At 42.2% G+C, this 25231-nt stretch overlaps 1 protein-coding gene across 1 annotated transcript in view; it reads right to left on the reverse strand.

Moving 5' to 3' along the window:
* The window catches only part of ccny (cyclin Y), a 49675-nt gene extending 29817 nt beyond the window's left edge, over positions 1-19858 (reverse strand). Inside the window, exon 1 of the mRNA XM_083778207.1 lies at positions 19335-19858. Coding sequence (XP_083634333.1) covers positions 19335-19488 — 154 coding nt within the window. The 5' untranslated portion in view covers positions 19489-19858. The remainder of the gene's footprint in view (positions 1-19334) is intronic.
* Positions 19859-25231: the final 5373 nt, after the last annotated feature.

Below are 25231 nucleotides of genomic sequence, written 5' to 3' on the forward strand. Positions count from 1 at the left end.
GCGGATATGTAGCTGAATAGTTGGAATAGCTGCGCTGGCGTTACATACTGTATAAGACAAATGAACTTGGAATGGGAAATTAATAGATGGGGAGAAATGGAATAGGTAGGGTTTTTTTTTGTATTTTATTTGTAATGCTAGATCACTGACGTTTGTGCACAGTCAGCAACACTCTTTTTTTTTTTTTTTTTAAGATTTTTTTGCGGCTTACGCCTTTTTATTGATTTTTGAAGGGACAGACAGTAGGCTGACAGGAAACGGGAGAGAGATGGGGGGATGACATGCAGTAAAGGCCGTGTCGGGTCCGGGAGTCGAACCCGCGGCACACTGCGACTGGATTACCAGTCCGGTGCCCAGACCGTTACGCTACGGCCTGGGCCCGTCAGCAACACTCTTGAAACAAAATATTGCATATGGGTTTGAGCTGATTTATAGCTGATAATGCCGGTCAATCAAGTCACCTTAATTCAAGTTAAATATTGGGGCATTTCATATGATCTACCTGCACAGCCTATTTTTGAAAAATCGTAAAAATGTGGCGCAAACCTTGGAATATTTTTTCAGAGCGACCAACTTTACCTCAAATCTTTGCTTCTGGGGGTGCCCCTGGAACAACATATTTTGAGATGGGGGTCGGCGTCCAAAGTTCATTTTTGGAGTCCTTGACATGAAATATTGAAGGATATATGTATTTCAGAAAACTGTCTGAAATACTGTCTTCTAAAACCGTTTAGAAGACTTTTTTTATTTCGATGTCACGCCTAAATGGGTTTTAAAGCATAGATTAGAAATTATTACCAAAATCATATAGTAAGAAGAAGCAACAAATGAGTCAAAGTAAAGACTCATTCATTCAGACATTGCACTCACTGTGTGAGGTCCGCTATTCACACATACCTCACATTGCACTTCCTGTCTGCATCCTGGACAGATGGACCACCATATCTTCCTGTTCTGACAGGAAGGTCACATCCTTACCTCACACGGGAAACAGAGTCCACTGATATGATAACACCTCCTACATTCTAGGGCTGATCGATATGACTTCAAATCAAAATCACGATTATTTCAAGCCTTTGCCTCGATTACGAACAATGAACGATGAAAAAACAAAATGGTGAAAATGGAAGATCTACAAGCTAACGCAATGCGCCGCACCGCAATGTGACCTTGTAGATCGCCAATTTTACACGGCACCATTGTACCATTAAGTATAATACAGTGAGTGGTTAATCAGACTAATCGACTCAGTCGATTATAATAGCATCTATTAGAATTTCTTTCATGTTGATTTGTTGACATATATGATATAAATATATACTGTATATATATAAAACAAACAACCTGCTTCTAGAATATTCAATTAACCTACTTTTAGATTTTGGTTCCCTGGCTTAAATCAATGTGCACGTTCGATGTGCACCCATTCATGCACATACACGTATACTGTAGCATAGGTGTTGAATACAGGCAACGACTGATTGACAAATCAGCCTCAGCGTTAAAATGATTTTGCATTTGTTCATGTTTTCTGGTTATGTGAGCATGTTCAGCCTACATGAAAATAACCTGATAAGCGCCTATGCAACCACTCAAAACAACCATTACCGGACTTTTAAAACCGGGACAATTTTGTAGTGAATGTGGAAAACTGGGACATATTAGTGTTTTAGAGATATTGGCCGGGAGTCCCGGGACTTAAATCGGGCCAAACCGGGTTGTCTGGTCACCTTCTGTGTAGTACTTTGGTTAAAGTCTCCATAGTGTCATTGCTTTATGTATACTGAAGGCGATGTGCCTTTCTTTAAGCATAGAGGGGTGATTACCTTCAAAGCTGACCAATGACTGTAATTAGGTGAGGTTGGAACATAACAGAACAGAACAGAAAGAACAGCGGCGTAGGCAAGGTTTCAAGTACTGTAGAGGCCCACTAGCGCTCCTTAGCAACTGCAGAGGGATTTGCGAGGCCAGGCAGCAATGGCAGGCTACCAGGGGGACAGACAGGAGGGACAAGCCAGCTAGTATATCTGTACTCCGGGAGATAGAAAGGAGGTAAAAAGGAATACAGGGAGCGAACAACAGGGTGAAATGTGTGCGGCTGTAGAAATTTGTAATTGGCTTTATTTAACTAAACACTGACATTACTCATTGGACAGATGCTCAAGTGGTTATTTCGGGCGGGTAAGTGATATTTTTTGGTTTACAATTAAAAGGTTTTTGCACTATATACTGCTAGTAATCATTGCTTGTTCAGTAACAGGCCTCTAACAGAAACTTTATTTTTAGGAAGGTGACCCATTTTCAGCATTTTCAGCGTTGACGACGCTGAGGAAGGCCGTGCAGGCCAAAACGCGTGTGTTGTCCACTCTCGTCAGAGGTAAATAAAATCATGTGAAATGGACATATGAGTGCTGGGATTCTCTTCATTGTACCCCAAATAAGTGGCAAAACACTAATATAATTTAAAAACACAATTTCATAAAACCTTGAAATGTTTTGTTGAGGGGCTCTAGCCCCTCCTATAAACAGCTATAGTGTAGATTCTGTCTGAACACATACATTAAATGCCATTGACACTGAATGGAGAATTTACGTCATATGTGTCTGAGCAAATCGCCTGGGTACATCGGTGGCCACCCTTGGCCAATAAGGGACCACCATTCTTGATGATGTACGATGATTAGAGCGCCCCTCACTTCACACGGGTGTGATTTTATTGTGATATGTTTACATAACAAAAAATAAATACATGCTACCAATCATCAGTCACTGGAGTAGTGTGGTGGTGTTTACCTGTACACAATAAATACATATTAGCAATCGTTGGATATCACTCAATGGCCCTGCCACCCGCGGCTGATCCAATCGAAAGAAGCTCAGGGAAAGTTTACCAGAGCATGAAACGGGTATGCCAGCCTATATTCTACTAGTGGATTTGGGCCTGTATGAATCTTCCATCTGTACTTTTAAGTTACTTTAAGCTACGTTGTCTTGGCTTCTAATAATTGATCTGATCTGACTATGACATGCTGAATTGACTTCCATTGGAGCCAGTGGAACAAGAAGAGACTTTCCTACCAGTCAAGTAAACACTAAAGGAAGTTTGAGGCATGAATGTCCAGTGAAAGATGTTCCACCACTCTCTCCCTCGTTCCCAATCCTATGTTAATATGCATTATGCAATGACTCCCTTTTCACTAGTTTTTTTCTCTCTCCTACATTCATATTTGTACGTGATGCCCTCGTTTTCTCATGTTTCTGTCTCTCTTCCTGTCTCAAAGTCTCTCTCTCTTCTCGCCCGTCTGCCTCTCTGCGTTGTGTTCCTGTGTCATGCTGTGTTAGGATCAGAGAACGGCAGGACAACCATCTGTGTGCCAAGCTCTGTCACACTCATGCCTTTGTTGACATTTACACACAGGCACACGTGCGCGCACAAACACACACACAAACGCAAGCACGCACACACGCGTGTCACGATCATGACATTTCCCTTAACGATTGTCAAAATTGTGATTAACGATTTAATTGTGTTTTTGCCATTTAACATGTTTCTTTTAAGCTTCATAAAAAAATGCACAGGTCAGATAATAAATACACAAAGAAATGACTGACATTTAATAATTTACAAAAAAAGATTAGGGTTGTCCCGATCCGATCACGTGATTGGGACACCCCTGGTATCATTATTATATCCATATCATGATATTAGACTGGATATTTTCTGTGATTTGAAAAAATATATATATATATTAATATCGGATCGGGGAAGAATTGTATCGGCAGATATTCAAAATCAAATGATCAGAATCGGGAGTAAAAAAACGTTATCGTGGCATCCCTATAAAAATAAATCATAACAGAAATAGTACATGTACAAGCTCATAATGCATCCCAAATGTAAACAGAAACACAGACACATGCAAGCACACACCTACATTAGTCCACACACACACCAGCCTGCTGTCACCATACAGTGACCTGGGAAAGACCCTGCAGAGTGGAGAATGAACAAGCTAATGAAATAATGTGTCAGGGCTGCCATCCACACTGCAGGAGGGAGACAACCTCCCTGTCCAAGTCTCACACACACACACACACACACACACACACACACACACACACACACACACACACACACACACACACACACACACACACACACACACACACACACACACACACACACACACACACACACACACACACACACACACACACACACACACACACACACACACACACACACACACACACACACACGATGATAATGAAGATGGCAATATTTGGACATTAGTGTCACACTATCCGCAGCGCAACCCTGAGGCCATTCTGCAGCAGATAATTAGCTCCACACCTGCTACCTAAAGGGTAATGTACTTCGTTGTGGAATTGACAAGGGCGTGGTGACGTGAGGCCCTCTTAGCCGTTGTAAAATCATGACCATGGCCTCCATTACGATTACTGAACGATTATTAATAAAAGAAAAATAGTCACATTAGTTACTAGCGTGTAGATTTCTGCTATTGTTGACCACTACACTGTACAGTACAAACAATGAAGTATAATAGAGGCTTCAGTGGTTAATCAGACTAATAAATGTAGTTGATAAATTAGAATGTTTTGTGTCGATGCATTGATAAGAAAAACTAATCTTGCTTAATTATTATTAAATGTACTTACATGAGCAAGATAAGTCAGTTATTGGTTCTATTATTGGTGAATAATTGCCGAGCCCTACTCCAAACCTAATGGGTATCTAGTAGTGTGTGTTGCATGTACTATCCAGATACAAGATGTAATTTCTAGCCCTATCTCCCAGCCCTACACATCACATCCTCTACCCAGTGTCCTGCCCGTTTTATTGAGAAGATTGTGTGCAGATCTCAATGCCTATATTTAGGCCAGGTGCTGGATGGATGTCAGGCATCAAGGCAAACATCAAGGAAGAGAAAGAACATCTGCACACTAGTTTCTAGAGCTCAGAGACTTACTTTATTTAGAGGCAACACATTGCAAACTTTTCCACCTACCAGGTCTTCTTCATCAGGCAAATATTGAAATATTTCAATATTTGCCTGATGAAGACCTAGTAGGTGGAAAAGTTTGCAATTTGTTGCCTCTAAATAAAGTAAGAATCATCGGAGCTCTAGAAACTATAGTGTGCGGATGTTCTTTCTCTTCCTTGATGTCTGCCCGTTTTATTGCCTTTCAAGGATGGTTTCACCACAGATGTCCCCCACTGCAGCCCTGAGGCCAATCACAGCACATAATTAGCGTAAGCCCCACACCTGCTAACGAACACCGGCAGCTCCGCTGGTCCCATCTGACCGGCACATGCATGCTCAATTACCTGCTGAGATTAGCCTCAGCTTTTACTACAAACACCACAACAATGCTACTCTCAGTTTCTCCCTGTGCTACTGTACTGGTATATTCAATGCTGTTCTATTCTATTCTGCTCAAATTTAAGTTGTATAGGCAGTCAGTGGTTCTCAAACATGTTTCATGTCAAGGACCCCCATCCCCTTCTTAAATTGTATTTCACTTTCTGCCAGGGACTTTCTGACAGGAATATTCTGCAGAAATTTCAGCAGATTTAGAAGTTCACTTGTGAGCTTGTACAGGGTTAGAGTGGTTAAACTCATTTGGGAATTTGGATGCTATATTAACAAATGTAGCTGGAAAGCCCCTCAAGGACACCTGGAGGTCCCCGGACCCCCCTTATGAACCATTGGTATAAGGCACATGTGATTTATTGATTTAATTTCTATATTATATAAAATATGCAGTACTCATTTCCCGCTTTGGGGGCAGTTGCAGGGTATTCCCCGACCTTCAATCCACACAGTGACCATTCATTGGACTGATTAGAGATGTCTTTATCTAACCCTATAACTTCATAAGAATAGCAACCATTCACACATAACAGTCACATGGCTGACAGCCAGCCATGCGCTGCGTGCACCGCATGGAGAGGAGGAGGAGGGGTCAAGTTGTTTGACTTTACAAGTTCAGGGATTCCTTCAGACCACTTCTATAAGAAAAAGTCCTTCTACACACCTACAATGGACAGAAGTCCTTCTACACACCTACAATGGACAGGTGTGTCGGATAACTGGAACTGATAAGTAGAGCAACGTTTCGGTCGTCAGACCTTCGTCAGGCCGAAACGTTGCTCAATAAAATCTAAACTCAAGTGAAGACAGTGTGCGGGATTCTTCAGACCACTTCTAAAATCAGTCTAGGCCAACTGGTTCTCCAACAGTGGGTCGGGACCTATTTTTGTGGAGCACCTTTTTATTAAAAGGTGCTCCGATTGGATCGGAGCATTTTCACTCGATCGGTGACCGGAAATGTACCCAATCTGGGGAAACTGATCTTTTATACCATTCAAGTGGTGGTATAAAAGTCAATTAGATGTATAGTATAATATTGCTTTGTATCTTTGTGACAGGCCTAAACATTCTCCCCCTCCTCCCCACACACGGGAACAGTTTTGACGTGGGTTTTGACATAGGATAATTTTGGAAATATTAAAGGTTTCCCCTTATGCACAAGATCGGGATCGGTCCCAAACAACCTAATCGAAGCACCCCTACTTTTATGGGTTTACTATATATTTCTTGTATTATTTCATAATTCTTATCATCAATATGCACTGCAAAATAACTACTCTATTAGGTCTCCTAGCTAAATCAATAGCATGACTATGCAATGTGGCAATTCTATGAGATCGAGAGAGAGAGAGAGAGAGAGAGAGAGAGAGAAGGGGGGGGGGGGGGGGGATAGAGTGGTGGGTGGTAGTAGAGCACTTTGCATGCTCGACGATCACCCACGCATGAGTCCCAGTCAAGCCAAATGAGAGGCCGCAATGAGACAGCCAATTGCATCTGAAATTATTTGTTATTCCTGTGGAGGAGTGGGGGACATGTTTTAATTTTATATTATTAAAGGACCAAGCAGTCCTGAAAGGACTTTATTGTTAGTTTTTTTCTTCTCCTTCTCCTTCCGCCGGTTTTCGCGAAATTTGGAAATATGGTAGAGGGCCATGCCAAACTGTAAGGATGCGAAGCCCACAACCATTGGCCAAAGGGTGGCGCTACAGCACTAAATTGAAAATGCAAACTTTGACCACGCATAGATCATGAACCGTTTGACCATCGGCAATGAATCTTCTGTTGCCCCTAATACATACATGCAGCGTCATATGCTTATGCAACTTTACAGTATGGTAGCACAATCTATGGACCATTATCTGAAATCCCAGTTGAAGATAAGTTTGTACGTGAAAACATGAACAGCGAACACACTGTCGTAATGAATAATGGACCAGAACACAATTGTCATCAAACACTGAATGATTCTGCTGTTAATAGAACAACTGATTGCGTCTGGATAGCTTTAGCACAAAAATGGTTACAAAGCTGATCTGTGATGTGACGTATGTAGATCTGTTTGAGTACTACCGACTGCGTTGGTACTCATATTTGCTTATTGCCTTCTTGAATGATGCTGTTAACAATACAACAACTAAAAATATATGTCAATTGTTTTGAAAATACTTCTTTGTACTGTAAAATAAATCAATAAACATATGTTTTAAAAAAAAACAATACAACAACTGATAGGACTGTACATATAGCTCTAGCTCAGTAGGTAGGGCTCTCACCTTCGGCAGAGAGCTCAGCGTATGAGTCTTCAAGAACTCTGCCCCCCCGCCACACACACACACACACACACACACACACACACACACACACACACACACAATTAAAACTGACCCTGTCACAATGACATGGTCTTTTTTTTCACAAGTTCAGTCTTCCATGTTTCTATGGCTTATTGTGTATATTATTCTTATTGCTTATTGCCTTCCTGCTTGGTCCTGCCTTATCGCTGGTTGCAGCGATTTATTTCTAGTTTTATTATTATTTTTCGTGGATGAAATGGTATCTGCCAAAATGGCGTTTGTGATTCAGAACCATGTGTACTGTATCTGTCAAATCCCTGTCTTGCTCAAGTGCTTAACATGTGGACAGCCAGTGGCACAATGCTCTTCAGGCTCCACTGTAGGTTATTGTGGCTGAAACGGTGTCTGATTTTGGTAGATGCCAAAATCAATTCCTCCATCCTGACTGCCAGAATCAATAGCTTTGCTGATGGTCAATTCGTTTCCAAATATATATTGCAATACTTTATACTTTTTTCAAACTGACACAGACGGCAAGGACAGACAGACACACGTGCAAACACAATAACAAAACAGAGCCTAATTACAGAATAATTGCAGTCAGTGAACGTATTAGTATAGAGAGCAAGGCATCGCAGTGATCGCACCAGGGAAGAAACCCAAAGTCAAATGTAATTGTCTGTAGCACTAGCTGTAGAACATGATACAGCTCTGTAGGGTCAAACCCTGAGACCCTACTGCCATATGTTCCGTCTCAGTGGTTCTCAAACCTTTTTGAATTTCAAGGGAGGACATGTAAAGGTCCATTTGGAACCACCTGTTCTTTCTACAGTACCTGGGGTTTACCCACACTGCATACATGTTACAGGCCTCTTTCAAATGTATTTTTATTTTGTTGTGGCGGTCTCGTCTCAGCATGTGCTGCTGTGTGATTCGGGAGAGCAGGACAGAAAGGTGAAGCTCAGGTTGGAGGCCAGAAATAGAAACATGAGTGAGACAAAATGAAGTAAAGCCCAGTAGTCCACCAGATATGCATGGTATGTCCATGGTTGTGTGTCTTGGGTTGGGTAGAACAATGCAGGTGAGTTGGCGGGTAACTCACAATATGCCAACATATCCAGTAATCCAGATACAATGTTTAACAATATGTTAGCAGAAAGGAAGTTAAAGGCTAAGCCAAATAGCCAATACATCTTACAAATATCCTTTGAGAGTGGCAGGGGCTAGCTAAGTTTCACTGTCACCATCATGCATTCTCCACACTCATCTCGCTTCTTTCTCCATGTTTGTCAGTATGTATGGCAGGTAGGACATTACAGATATTGTATTTAAAAATAATAATCAAACAAAATATAGCGATATGGTCTATTACAGCGGTTCCCAATCTTTTCGGGATCAGGGCCCACTTGCAGGCTGCGTACATATTCAGAGCAATAATCAATCAATCGATTGTGTTTCGGCTTGGATCAATAGAGCCAACATAGTATACTTATGTCCTTATTTATCGGTATCACAATGAAAACACCTTTTTCAAGGTTTGTAATTGTTTTTGCAAGATGTATATTTCTTTATATTAATGTTATATTATCATATATATCTTAGTGGTTTGCCAATTATGTGGGGGCCCACTTGCAATAGCATCACGGACACCTGTGGCCCACAGGCTAAAGGTTCACTTTATATTGTCGTGTACATGCTTGCACATGAACTCAGGGCCTGAGTGAAATAATAAAATAGAATAACTATCAATAAATACAAAACTAGATAAAGTGCCAATCGGCACAGGTCTCCACCAGGATTCTTCCTCAGCCTAGTGGGAATATGCGTGCACAGTTTCATCGCAATCGGACGCTGCGTTGTGGCCATTTGCTACTCCTCAAAACTGTAGGAGCCAATCGTGGCCAATCAGGATGGAATATGAGAAATCAAACAAACCTGTGTTGATCACATGACTATGGAGATCATGTGTACCGATTTGCGTGAAATTTGGATAAAATCTGAAGGAGTAATAATAGAAAATGTGTTTTACATATGTGGGCCTCCTGGTGGCGCTATAAAGAGCAGATGTGAAAAATTCCAGACAAAGGTTTTTCCTTGGCCTCTAGGGAGTTGGCATACAAAGTGATCCACAGATTCGTGCAGTTAGAGGTAAAAACACTTTTCGGCCAGTTATAGCGCCACCTTGAGGCTGAGTTGAAATTGTTCATGTGGCATTTCGTACTCGGCCTAGTGGGAATGTGGGTGCACAATTTCAAGGAAATCACGCGAAGTGTTCATGATTTGCAGCATTTTGTTTGAAACTGAGCACTCCTGTGAACTTTGGAAGCCAATCTTAACCAATCAGGATGGAGTCTGAGAAATCTGAAAGACCGGTTTCGTTGAATGGCTGTAGAGAGACTGTGTACCAATTTGCGTGATGTTTGGACAAAATCTGTAGGTGTACTGTGCAAAAAGTTGTTTTGCACAAAGCGGCCTCCTGGTGGCGCTATAACAAGCCGTTCTGGAAAGTTTGGGGCAGAGGTTCATCGTTGGCATGGTGCCTTATAAACCCATGAGGGTTGGGCACATTGTGTGCAGGACACGAAAAATAAATAAACAATCACACAATCATATAACAGCACAGTAAGGCAGTTGGGAACCACTTGTCTGTCATATCAATATGACGCATCATATCCCAGATATGCATGATCAGGACTCAGGGGACAATCAAGAGGCTTTATCGCCTCGGCAGCAAACCAAACCTAATCACATTATTGCAGATATGGTCGTAAAGTCATCAACCATCCAGAAGCACACCTACTGTATAAAATTATGCATTGTGAGCTTGCTGTTGTGCTATGTTCCGCACTTAATCCGGCTCCAACCATCAGTGCGTGTGCATGTGTATATGAACGTGCAATGTGCATACATACCGTTATGCATATCGTAGCCTATATTTTATGTGTGCATGTGTGTACCCATGTTTTCATAAGGCCATGCATCCCACGTGCGTGAGTGTGACTCCGTGCGTGTATGCTCTAGTCTAGAGCATTCATGAGCCTGAGGACAGAGCTTGTTCATTTACAGATGTATATGTGTAAAATAGACGCCGCCACGCTGTCTGAGGGATCAAGCCATCTCATGTCTCCTTTCAGCTCGTGCTGAAACCCTTCACATCAACCGTGGCAGTGGCCTTACGGGGGTGCTCCTACAGAATAATACAAAGACGCAATGCTACCACATCATCTAACCCTGGCTATAGTGGCAATAAATAGCCTGGATAGAAGAGGTAAATTCTGTGAAAATATGCCTTTGATTCTCTAGGATCTGAGGCTGCGCTCTTCTCACTGAAATTACAAAATGATGGGGCGCACGGCACGCAAATACAATAATTCCACCCACTTCTTTACACCTGTAAGCCTGTGATGCGACAATAAAGCTGATTCGGATCCTGATGAGAGTTGAAGGCAATCTATAAGCTTTTTGACAATTTGGATGACACACTCTAATCTACGCCCTTCCTTTGTCACCTCCCTCATGCCCCTCCTCCCGCCCCACCCACCAACCTCTTTCCCCTAATTACACCAACATCACAGCCACTGCCATCTCAGTATCAGCCGTTTCTCCCAAAACGGGTGTTTATCGACTTCACAGTTCACACAGTCTGCGTTTTGGCTTGCAGCCTTGCAATACTACAATACTACCACAATACAATTAGTTAGGTAAAATTAGCTTAAGTTGTGGCAAATCTATCGCAGAAAAAATGGTTCCAAGCCAATTCCCTTGGGAAACTTTGTGGGAGCCAATCAAAGTTGGGGTACCCCGCAGAGAGCTTAGGCTAACAGCAGAACATTCTCAAATTGGCTAATATGAGCTTGTGAGGTGTGTAAATACAGTAGGGTTTTTTTGGGGTGCTGAATACGTTCCAACCATTCATTTTCAGTAAAAATGAATGTTCCAGACATACTAATCCAGTGTATGCATATCTCAATGGATGTCTATGGTGTTTTCTTGTTTTCTTTTCTGTATGTGTGTTGGTGTGGGGGGCATATTTAAATACAAAAAGCTTTTTAATAATATATCACAAATGCATCTTAATTGAAACAAACTGTTGAAACAGAAGTAGATGGACAATCTTTAATGGATTTAACTGATTTATTCTTTTCAGAATCAGAGACTTTATTCTCACACCTTAAATAAAAAGAGAATTAACGGTAAAATAAGGGGGAAATGAATGTGCCGAATTTCAGTTCATTAATAAAAAATATAAATAAACAGAATATGGCTCTATGATATCACAATATAAAAAAGATCAACACATAATACAAAACTAAGGGGCTAAAATGTAAGTATGCTTTTGTGCTTCCAACTCCCTTTCATCTCCCTCACTGCTCGTCATCTAGCTTGTTGTTCTTGCAAAATTTGCCATGGAAGTTACCACAAGCAGAAATGCACTGTGCACTAAAATGCAGTGTGTACACTCCCCCTCATAGTTGCAACTGACTAACTTCAGAAGATAGTCTGGTGTGATGGGGTCTGTTCATTGACGGTGCAGACTCATATCCTTTGTCACCAAGCTTCCATCCAAACTCCAGTACATGAGATTATGGATGGAAGCTTGGTGGTAGTGGACTTTGCAGCAGCCAATCTCTGGTCTGGATTATAAACTCGGAGAGAGTGCTGTGCTGCGGCTCCTGTTGTTGGGGGCAGTTTTTCCTAGTTTGATACTCCCAGTAGCGGTAGTAATTCTGCAAGACTGACAAAGTGGAGAGGGCTATGGAAGTTTTGGACATCCAAGCCAACATTATTATATATTAGGGTGTAGCTGTACATTTTCTTTGCTGCCTGTGCTTACATGTAAACCAAACGGCTAGATCCTGGTACATGTACATGACTAATAAACCTGTATCTGGATCCATATTAAAGCCTTTCAAATGAAAGAGAAAAACCAAACGGAGAACCGGCTGAATTGCAGCTGCAAGGTTTTCCACGGCTGCAGCTATGCAAGCAACGGCTGTTTGTATTTCTCACACCAGTGACTTCTCCTTCCCTTGGGAATTGATTTATCCAACCTTTGTGCTGATAGAGACAGTAAAACCTAAAAACGACTGTGTAAAGCTCTGCGTCGCTGGCAGGCTGCAGCTCTTTTATCTGTGTGAAAGACAATAGACTGGGTTATGGCCCGATGTTAGTCTAGTCATGTAGATTCCAACCGTTGCATTGGATTTCATGGGTCAGAGGCCTCTCCATCACGGTTTTCTGGGAGGCAGGTATTTGTATCTGCATATCTTCGCTGCTGGGCTGAAATCACGTATCTCCATATTTCAACTCTGCTTGGAACAGCTGCAATACCGCTACCGCTGGGTGACCGCTGTTGAGCTTCACACTGTGCACTATAACTATTACAATAGTACAGTACATAACAGTACAGTACAGAGTACAGTACAGTGTACAGAACAGTACTCTGAGACAGTACAGTACACAGCACAGAACACTGTACAGTACAGTAGACTGCAGTACAGTAACTATCACAATAGAAGTATAGTTGCACCGCTCAGTTCACACAGGTGTGATTTTTTAGTTTTGTTCATTAAATCAATGCTCTACTTTGTCATCAAAACGGGTAGCATCACGATGCATTGTGAGCTTGTAGATCTGCTATTTCTGATTAATAATAAAAGTGGTGTTAATAGTGTCAGTGGGTTTTGCAAAGATTTAACTAATGAAAAATATGATCAAGAGCTAAATGATAATTACATCGGATCCATTGTTTTTCCATATCCTAAAAAGTAACAGTTTTAGACTAATACTAAGACTACGTTTTTTTCCACAAACCAAAATTATATGCATCGTGCAAAATAAAGCCTATATGTTCCATGATATACTGAACATAAACCATAATGTTCAGATGAATACACGCTGTGAGGTTAGCACATGGATCTCCAGCCTACTTTGTATCTCTGGCTTAACAGGGATATACGCAGGATATTGAGTATATTGTCAATTGAGATATTGACTAGGGAAGTATGTGGAAAACAACTCGACTCCAGAGGCTGTGATTTGCAACTCCAAAGACCACTTCATAGATGCAAGAGGAGGTTGCAGAGCTCTGTGTCATCAACGTCAGCAGTTCTCATGGCTGAGTTGTTTGTAGTCACAAGCTCAGAGCAAAAAGTATCACACATCCACAATATGGTCACAATGCAGGCAGTCACAGGCGCGTGCGCGTGCGCGCACACCTTAGAGTATATATGCATAGAGAAGGCACCCAGAGGAAACCCTGAGGCGAAATGGACATAGTGGCCGAATGAAGGTATTGCAGCCTGGCCCCAAACACATGAACGCGCTGTCCGTTGACTATCATTGTACACGTTCACGACGGACGACGCTCGTGCGTGTTCAACGGCAGCGCGTTCATGTGTTTGGGGCCACTCACCATTGCAATCCGTCCCAGAATGCACTCTGTTCCTACCAGGAAGGAGGAGTGAAATCGCCTCATGCGCTTTTGAGCAACTTAATGCAAGTGGATGGGAGGAGAACTCGGGTGTCTTCTCTATTCATATATATTATATACTCTATGGCGCACACACACACACACCTCTTGAACCGATCAAATCAACACAACTCAAGTACAATACCCACTTTACTCAGGTTATCAGAAAACTATCCGACTCTATGAGAAGTGAGAAAAACCAGTTTGTCTTAATCACTTTCTCCTGCATGTACACTGCATTCCTAAAAGAGATATCCAATCTTTGGCATCACGTGGTACTCCTTACCACGTGTCCTCCAGATAACAAAATGCTTTCTTAAAGCAGTGGTTCCCAACCTTTTCTGGATCAGATGTAAAGTGGTCAGATCATGTGTGGTGGGTGGGCCACATACGTACATTTTCAGGCATGTTGTTTTAATGATCAATCAATCAATTGTGTTCCAGCTTGGATCAATATACTTTAAGGTCCTATGTATTACAATGAAAACTAAGGTTTTAAATAAAACATAGTTGACGATTCCCTTTTTTATCATTGTTATATTATCATTAAAATCTAAAATGTTTTGCAAATCATTTTGGGAGGGCCCACTTGCAATATCCTCCCGACCCACTATTGGGCTAGCCTGGTTAATAAACCAGACCGAATCAGCCGTTGGCAAAAATAAATTCGCGGTCCGTGCGATATTAGTCTGGTTTATTAACCAGGCTACTATTGGGCTCCTGCCTCCTGCCCACAGGTTGAGAATCGTCTGTCTTAAAGCTAGTCTGAGAACAATGACCTATGGGTTTTTCACATCAATCTGTCTGTTTCCGTCACAGGGTCCATGTGGCAGGTGCACTGCCCAGGTCTCCTGACATTGGAATGCCAATTAGAGGCCCAATGAAGGGGTTAAAGGGTCGCCCATAATGACTTGAGCAAATACCTAAATGCAAACACTCGAAGTAGTGCAAATCTCTCTCTCTTCACCAGCATGGCTGAAGAGCCCTTCTTTTATAGCACTGGATGGAGTAGTGGAGTACCCTAAGGTCACCTGGGCTTTGGAAGAACCTGCTGAACAATGAGTCAGTGGTGCATATGTACAAAGTACATATACTTGAGTACTCAACTGTACTTAAAAGCCACAATGCAGTATGTAACTGTGCCCTTTGTTAACATAACAAATCAATTATATAATATTTTTACCCACCATTTCCCTCTATATACCAGCAGTTATCAGCCACTGGAGATAAGAAGTGTAATGGTGCAGAAACACCTTGCTCTCTCACTGTACTTTTCACCAAAACGTCCCTGTCTATCAAAACAAACAGTGAAAACAGGTTTCTGTAGGTAAACACCACCACACGTGAATGACTTTCCGTCCGCTACATTTCAAATAGTTTGACAACATTTCCTGGACCCAAACTTACAAAAATATATTATGAATTAACCACTTGTGCCCCATTTTAAATAGAGTGAAAATATCTGTGAGAAATATACCTTGCATTGTGGTGCGGCGCATTGTGAGCGTGTAGATTTGTCATTTTCTTTCTTTCAATCAAGTGCTATTTTTGAACAATTCAGGGGTTTTGTGTGTGAAATGTTCTAAATTTCAATACAGCAATGCATCGATATTCAAAAAGAAAAGAAAGTAAATTTACTTTGTAATTTGTACTTTTGAATAATTGAGTATACACTTTGTCCACCACTGGCAAAGAACACATTTTCTCGATGATTGCTCCGTCTGTCCTCATGAAGAAATTAATGGACTAGCGACTAGCCTATTCACTGTCCTTTTAGAAAAAGACTCATGCATTCATGCCATGGGGTGATGATGATTATGTATTCAAATAACTCAGACCTACTTTAACACAATGCAGAAGAGAAGAGCCGTTTAGATACAATAATTGTCCAACCATGTGGACGGAGGATGTAGCCAGTCTGAACGGCACAAAGGCAAACAAGCTGGTGTGTGTGACTCCAACATGCCAAACCTCATCCTAAAGTGTGCATTTATGTAGCTGCTTTACAATGTGCATTACCTTCAACAATTCACACATGTTCACACACCGATGGCAAAGGAAACCATGCAAGGCACCGACCTGCTCATCGACAAGATCAGTTCGGGGTTCAGTCACAGTGTCTGGCTCAAGAACACTTCCAACACTAACACAGGGGGAGCCTGGAATTGAACTTTTGGTTTCCCAAGCAGCCGCTCTTTCACCTGAGCCACTGAAACAGTCCTTTGACTCTTCCATCAATAATTGAGTTGATGCTGATGTTGTTTAAAGGACTGGTGGTGGATGGACGAGACACTCTAGCCTAGAGAACCAGGAGCTGTCCTAACTGCTCACACCACAGAGAAGTCTACTCTCCCTGGATGGGAGAAGGCCGGGAAGGCTTCCACTCCTGAGCTATTCCAGTTGTTAGCCACATGAACCGTAGCATCCCTATTCTGGGCTGCCGGGCATGTCACTAATATGTGCACGTTCAGTACACATAATGGAAACATTCAGCGATAATCACTAGCTTGTGATGTATCGTGAGCTCTCGCCATTTGATGTACAACGAAGTATAAAGGCTTCCACTTCTCCCATTTTCAACTTATCTTCATATAATTGGTCCAAACATCACGCAAATACGGTAGGTACACAGTATATCTATAGTCATGTGATCAACACGGGGATCCGACGGAGCATTGCACATGCGTTGCTCCCGTGCTTGCAGTTATGGTTAAGTTAGGGTTTGAGGTAGGTTGTCGTTTGTCGGACCAATGACTAGTCTGAACTAGGTACTGCACCCGATCAACACAGATCCATATTCCATCTGTTTTTAACAAAAACCTAATTACTGCTGTAATGCTTCCAGGGTGTAGGATGGAGCGGCCAGCAACAGTTCAAATTCAGTGATCGACAGATTCAACACACTTTAAGGTTGTTCAAATAGATTTGAGCAAACACATTATGCCAAAGCAGTTACTGCACTGACTCTGACTTTAGATCAGTGGTTCTCAAAGTGGGGTCCAGCTGGGGCCCTCAGCGGACCTTGAAGAGGTTACAAATGGACCCCTAAAAGGTCTGTAACTCAGAGAGAGTACAAAAGGAACCAAATGGACCCTTGTGTGTATGCTCTTAGTTATAAGGGGCCCTTGAAATATTAAGTTTGAGAACCACTGCTAGACTGTAGCATTTACAGGGCCACCCTGATGATGTTAATTATAAGTGTTGAGTCACATTGAGTCATGTTGTTGGTCATTTCCTATTCAAGCCCCAGGGGACTGTTGAGGAATGGACACCCCACCACCCAACGACATCCATCACATTCCTACTCTAACACACACAGACCTTTGTTGATCCAAGGAGGGAACTTTCACACACACATATACACAATGACGACAGTTCAGAATCCTGCATCTCGTCATGCCTTCCTCAGCAGACTCATTGAGAAAGCCTTCTGGACTTGGCAGGAGAATGGAAACAGCTATGTACACACTACAGTGTGTGAGCGTGCATGCACACACACTCACACGCCGTATGTGCATGTGCATGTGCATGCACACTCACACTCACACTCACACTCACACACACACACAAATATGATTTTATTATGGAAGAACAACATTTGCTTCTATATTTAAACATGCGTTCCCGTCTCCCGAAGAGAAAGGTTGTAGCCTATTTTCTATTAGCTTGGAATCCCCATCAATGATGTCATTGGTAGGCAGGTTTCTGAACTGTCTATAGTCTATACTAACACTACAGCCCACCAATGAGACACAGAGCAAGAAGACAGAAATGGCATCTTATAGCCTAATGAGCATTAGTGAGTGAGCACCAATTAATATCATGTCTCCATCCATCCATCTAGCCCTAGAACGGCTCTTGTTGTTACATACAGTAAGTACAGTATTTCACATACAAGAGCCATAGAACACCCCCCTTGATTTCTGGTAGAACTTTAACATATGCGGCATAAATGTGATAAATGCTCCGTTTGTACTCACCCATTAAATAATTCCAAAGACGTGGTGTGAAAAATGGTCCTCTAGTTTTATATACATGTGAAAGTTCTGGCACAAAGCGCGTATTTAGTGAATTATCTCCACTTTTTCAAGAGATGCACACAGACATCTTTCTCTCCGGGCGAGGGGGGCCAGAAACAATCGATGAACTGATTTTACAAATACGTCCCGTTTACCGCAGACGTCATCACTTTGTGCCAGAACTTTCACATGGATATAAAACTAGAGGACCATTTTTCACACCACGTCTTTGGAATTATTTAATGGGAGAGTACAAACGGAGCATTTATCACATTTATGCCACATATGTTAAAGTTCTACCAGGACCCGGTGCAAGCCATCTATGCCTGTGATACATGAAAATTTACTAAGTATAATTAAATTATCACAGGCATTCTAGGTCTACCATCCATCCATCATCCGCTTATCCGTAGTCAGAAAAGAATTACCTACATAAAGGGTAACACCTACTCCAACACCTTTTAAGTGTTCTATCGTAGCCTGGGGCTGCTGCAGAACAGCATATTAATAACTATTTACACAAGCAACAAATCAAAGGCTGCAATATCAACACTTGTCAGTCAGTCGTTCTTATTGCTGTGCAGCAGTCATGATGCAAGACAAACGACCTAAAAGAAGGAAGAAGAGATCAAGGATGTGTTCCACACCAAAAGTGGTTCTCAAAGAGGGATCTAGCAGCCAGCCAGGGACCCCCCCAGGGGTCCTTGAGAGGGTTCCAGTCGGGTCCCCAGCTAAACGAGTTAGGCCTATAAATATGGCATCAGATGTGAGTTTATAGGCCTATATATTTCTGTCCTTCCCTCACCTCCCCTGGAAAACAAAATCTATATATATTTTTAAACATTTGTATGTTGTGCCCTGGCTAGCACACAATATTTTCAGATGATAATTAAAGTATTTATTAGGAATAACCCCTTCATTGTAGCATCTCGTTTTCGAGGGGGGGGGCAACAGACAATTCACATTAGACAAATCACTTAACAACAAAACAAATACAACACAACCAAGCAGGAGGCCTACCAAATGTGACAAAACAAAACAAACAAGATGGGTGGTGGGGTCCGTGGTCAAAATGCATATAAATTCGGGCCGTATCGGAATTTTCGGGGGTCCTTCCTTGACATTAAAATGTTTGTGAAGTGTTTAATCCTACCGTCGTTATTCTCTCTGTCGCTGATGTGTTGGAGGTTGCAGCCGGTGTCCTCCCTGCTCAGGTCCGCCTCAGGACGGTACGGCTCCAGCCTGGAGTGGTTGTTTCTCCGGTGTTTGGGGCTGGACGAGACGCAGCAGGAGGTGGTATTCCCCATGGTTCACGTTCAGTAGTACCCTTGTCTGGCTGGCTGAGTGGAGCTGCTACGACCAGGCAGACCACAGCTGAAAAACGGGGCGGTAACGCGGATAGGGAAGCCGAGGGACTCGGACGTCAAATAACAGCCGCGGGGTGTCCGTCCTCTACATTGATTACACACGCCCGTCTCCTCCGGGAACAGGGCTGAAAGAAGCCGCTATAGAAGAGCCATTAAAACAGTAGAATGTAGGCTGATAAATCTGTAGACAAGCCTGGCTACTACTACTCCGCCCCTGTGACAGTTCTACTGGCGAACGCAGATAGCGTCCCTTATAATTAAACTACTCTCACTACACTGTCAGTCAGTACTGACTGCACTGTTTCCAGCAAAACGGATCATTCGGATTATTCTCACTTTGAATGCGACGGTTACTTTTCGTGCAACCCCCCCCCCCCCCCCGAACGCTACATTGTTGCAGAAACGACCGATAGCACTGTAGTTGTGTGTGTGTGTGTGTGTGTGTGTGTGTGTACGTGTACGTGTGTTTGCGTGCGTGCGTGTTGAGAAAGGTTCCGGTTCAAGTGGGTGGTACTAACAAACATGTAATAAAAGCACGCACACACTTTAAACTGCTATAGAGACAGTGGTTTTTAATAATAATAATTTAGTAATTTAATTGGGCATGTCATTTAAGTGAAACGTTTTTAAAAATGTAAAACAAAAACAAAACAAAACAAAAAATCTACAAGCTGAACCCGCTGCATGTGAGCTTGTAGATCTGCTATTTTCAATATTCGAGTAATTTTGACCATTTTAACAGTCATTCGCCTGTCAGGTATTTGTTCAAGTCTGATGATTAATAGCCTAAAACTAATTCCAGCCAAATATATCTTGTACAATGGTTTCTTTGGTTTGGTTCATCAGTAGCCTAAAGGCTGACTGACTGACTGATTGGCTGACTGCCTGACTCAATTAAGACAATCAAATTAAATCATAGAAAACGTGTATATAAGTGTATATAATAGGCCAATGTGAAAAGAGTGCCAGTTCTTCCTCAGCCTTGCACGGCAATCAGATTCATTCTCAGTTCTCTGGTGCCCACTCTTCCGGCTATATCCTTGGATATGCTGCTTCACAAAGTCACTAATCCATTATCTATTCTAGACTATTAGAGTTCAGGATAGGTCATAGCCTGCCCTAGGTGACAAAATATATTGAATGTATGAATGCACGGTCCTGCCTAGCTCTGGTCAATAGCCTAATGCTTCTATGATTCTGCCCTGCATTGGCTATGCTACTTTCGCTTTTAAATCTCACATGGAACTATCAGACCAGCCTCTCCTCTTTAGCGTAAATAAAAAATAACGTTTTTGCTACTCACCAAAACAAAGGCGGGATGTGTCATTAGAAAGCCTACTTTCCTTAGTGGGAGATTGATTGATTGATTGATTGATTGAAATATTTATTAACAGTTTGCAGAATTACAGTACATTTCAAGCACAAACTCAATACAAAGACTGTTAACTGTGAGTGGACGACCCAATTAAGCATTACACTTGTTTACAACAGGGTCCACATTGTTCAATTCATCAAAACATTTAGAGACATACAAATAGACACTTCTATGTAGCTAAAGAACAGAACAGGAATTCATCATATAGGAAGCAAAAAGGGAAAAGATACATATACAGTGAGGGGAAATGGGGGGGGGGGGGGTGGGGGGGAATCAGATTTTACAGATTAACGTATAAACAGTACTTTTTGGGCAAAAGGGGATTTTGTTTCCACCGGGAAAAAATACTTTTAGTTAGTCCAATGCGCCCTCTACCGATATTGCCCAGAGAATGGCCTCATAGAGAATATTTTTCAAGACACTGAATCCGTTTTTGGCCAAAAAGTAGGCCTACCGTTTATATGTGTGGTGCAGGGCTCAGAGTCAACTAAGGAAAGTAGGCTTTCTAATGACACAAACCCGCCTTTGTTTTGGTGAGTAGTTATTTTTATTTACACTAAAGAGGAGAGGCTGGTCGAGTTCCATGTGAGATTTAAAAGCGAAAGTAGCATAGCCAATGCAGGGAAGAATCATAGAAGCATTAGGCTATGGACCAGAGCTATAGGTCCTGCCTTGGCTTGGCTAATACTGTCTGTTATACTAATGTTTAGCTCACACCATGGCCAGATGTGATGCTGCAGTGCAGACTGCTGGTCATGAACACACATTGCAGTTAGGCAACTGCAATATGGATGGACCAAATGGAAACACCCAATCTTTCACTGCTGTCTGCTGCTTCATGTTGTCAATAATACTGACTAAGTTCATGGGAAGTTTAATGGAAATAAATAAACAAACAATCAAAAGAAGAAGAAAATATATACGTGAAGGCAGCATAAGGGTGATAGGAGAAGGATATCAAATGGAACACAACCACCCTAAAGACTAATCATTGTGTATATTCCTGCACTATACCTGCATCGAGTGATCTTGGTACACTGCTTTGGCAATGTAAACGTATGTTTTCTCATGCCAATAAAGCCCTTTGAATTGAATTAAAATGAATTGACACGCTTTGAATTGGGGGTGTAATTTTGAGATAAAAAGCTGTTCCAAAAATCAGTATGTTTAATGCCACATTAAATAATCACACCCAGGCCTAAACAACACACCGTTTTAGTTTCAGCCTATTTCCCCTTCCGTACTGAGTGCATTCCACAGCGTAGCAGCCTCTCTCCAACAGCTTGGTGGAAGTTGTGGTTTGTTTTGTTTTGTTTTGTGATACATTGTGTTGGGAAGACAGCTTCACAATGGGCCCAGCTGCAGGTCAGAGTTCAATAGCACTGGATTGTTTCTATTGCAATTGTTAATTTGTCTCTGCAAAACCGGGGCAGCAGTGGCCGAACGGTTTGCAGAGCGGTCTTGATATCGGAAGGTCGCTAGTTCGTATCCCCGGACCGGCACGATAAAAATACCACCGCTGAAGTGCCCTTGAGCAAGGCATTGAACCCCTGGCCCTTTCTGAAACCAGTCCCTTGACTTGAAGTGCTCTCGGGAGGTTCCCTCGTCAGGAAGTGCCCCTCCAGCTGAATCAAGTTCCCTTGATTAGGGTGCTGGGTTTAAAAAACTGTTTGGAGATACACTCGCCCTCCTTGTGAAGAAACAGGAATCAGACACTATTCGTTACCATCATACAATTGTGTTACCTGTTATTTTGTTTGTACAGTTATATTGCATTGCATCGTGTATGTTTGTGTGACATGTGGATTTCATTAATATGGAAAAAGGAAATACAGCATGACTGTCAAAAATGACATATACATCCATGGTGTTTATAAATCATTGTGTTAAAAGTTGTTTTGTTTGTGTGGTTTCATTTATAGTTTTTCACAGTGGGGTAAATAAAGAGCCCTTGTGAACATCAGTTGGAGCGTTGTCTATTCTGCATCAGATGAAGATTGTTTAGGAGGAGTTTATTTATCATTTATTTGTAGTGGTACTTCCATTTGTAGGTTGCGGTTTCCATGCGGACAGAAAGCAGGGCTGCACAAGGCAATCTAGTCTAGATCGGCACAGACTCACTCTTGAGGGCTTTATAAGCCACTTCCACTCAAGGCTGCTTGGTTTCGGACAACACTTAATATGGTGCAGCCTCGCGTGAACGCGCATATCGAGGGCAAGTGTGTAGGGCGAGTGGCTAGGAGCTGGTTTCAGAAAGGGGGCTACCATGAAATGTTCTATGAGCAGGGCCTGGCTGTACAAGTTCTTGAGCTTAGTCCAGTTACCCTGGGTAAATATAGTAACTTTGCTTTGCTTTGCTAACCACTACCGTGACAAATTGAATTGAATTGCCATAACCTTTTTGTCCTAATGAATAATGTTCGGGCGCTGATCGATATGTTTAAGGTCCGTATAGTACCATATATAGTATTTTATGCCTGCATGTCATGACTCATGGGTTTGATTCCTGAGCCCGACAGTTGATTTGTTGCATGTCACTCTGTGATTCTCTCCCCTATTCATATCGAAATAATGGTGAAAAGCCCCAAAACAAATCAATGTTGTTTTTTGGACATAAAGTTACACTGACACTAGCCTTGGTACCAGGCTTTCATTTTTGTTGGTGCAAAAATTGAAAGCCTGGAGGAACGCATTGGCCGCATAGAGTATATATATCTATAGAGAAGACACCCGAGTTCTCCTCCCATCCACTTGCATTGAGTTGCTCAAAAGCGCATGAGGCGGATTCACTCCTCCTTCCTGGTAGGAACAGAGTGCATTCTGGGACGGATTGCAATGGTGAGTGGCCCCAAACACATGAACGCGCTGCCGTTGAACGCGCACAAGCGTCGTCCGTCGTGTACGTGTACAATGATAGTCAACGGACAGCGCGTTCATGTGTTTGGGGCCAGGCTGCAATACCTTCATTCGGCCACTATGTCCATTTCGCCTCAAGATTTCCTCTGGGTGCCTTCTCTATAAATATATATACTCTAAGATTGGCCGCTCTGGTCTAAAAGTGGGAGTCAACCCTTCCGGGTGGGCGTCGCTCCAAATAATGTGACGTAGCGCTGCACTAGGGGGGAGAGGAGGGGCCGGGGGTGACGGACAGATCGATGAGATCCAATCAGGGCGTGCGCAAATCTGAGCCGCGACCCGCCCCTCTAGACCAGAAACCTAACACGTTAGCTCAGGCTACACTGACACCAACTGGCCATCATCATTGTTTGAATGTTTGGTTTAAAAAGTGTTAAAATACTCTTAGTGGCTCAACTAGGCTAATTAATGAGCTGACCACAAAACCACTTGTATACGTCCTGGGTTCAAATCACTCAAACTGCTCAAGCCTCCTCTATGACTTCACATCCTTGCCTCCCTTTTAGTTGTTTGTTGTTCCTAAAAAATATCTTAAATACTAGCTCTTTCTATTTCCCTGTAATAACGCCGCCCGCAGGTGTTCTTATGAGGGAAAGTGACAGAGCAAAGAGAACATTTTGCTTCAGAGAAGGCCCTCACCTTGACAGTAGCACAATCCCTTCAGACCATTATACACATTATGAAAACATTTGTGCACTATTGGATTTGTTTGCTTCATTAGTGGAATATAAATTATCAATTTGTCTCAATCTCTACAGGCAGGGCTTGACATTAACTTTTCGAGGCACTTGTCCTTCGAACAAGTAAATGTCCCATTCACTTGTCCGGGCACAAAAGTCACTTGTAAATACACGTTTTCTGCCAGAACTTTCAAATAGATATGAAACTAGATTACAATATCTGACTCGTTTTAGGAATTAATTATTGGGTGAGTACACACGCATCTCTACAAGTTTAAATGCTGATGAGGTCAGTCTGATAACCGGGTGTGGATAGGACCAATCTATGGCTGTGTATTTGGTAGTATATATATATTAGTAGCCGTTTAAAATAATATAAGAATATTTGATGGTTTTCCTTTTGAAAGTAAATAAACAAGCCACATAATAACACAAGCCCAACATCCCTAAAACAACTCCGTTACCCGTTATATTATGCATAGGTGTGGTTTGGGCGTTAAACCAAATTAAACCAATCACGGGTCCACGTGCCAACATTGCCTTTAAGAGATCCCATATCCGTTGCCCAATTATGTCCAGTTCTATATTGTTCTATAGCACATGGAAGAGTGATGTGCTGCTGTCTTGACTTGTGATGCACCCCATTTTTAAAAATGTCTAAAGTTCTATGTAAACTACGAAATTAGGGCTTTCATTTGGTATATAGGCCGTC

This window comes from Protomyctophum parallelum, assembly GCF_964188405.1.
Source record: "Protomyctophum parallelum genome assembly, chromosome: 12".
Lineage (NCBI taxonomy): Eukaryota > Metazoa > Chordata > Actinopteri > Myctophiformes > Myctophidae > Protomyctophum > Protomyctophum parallelum.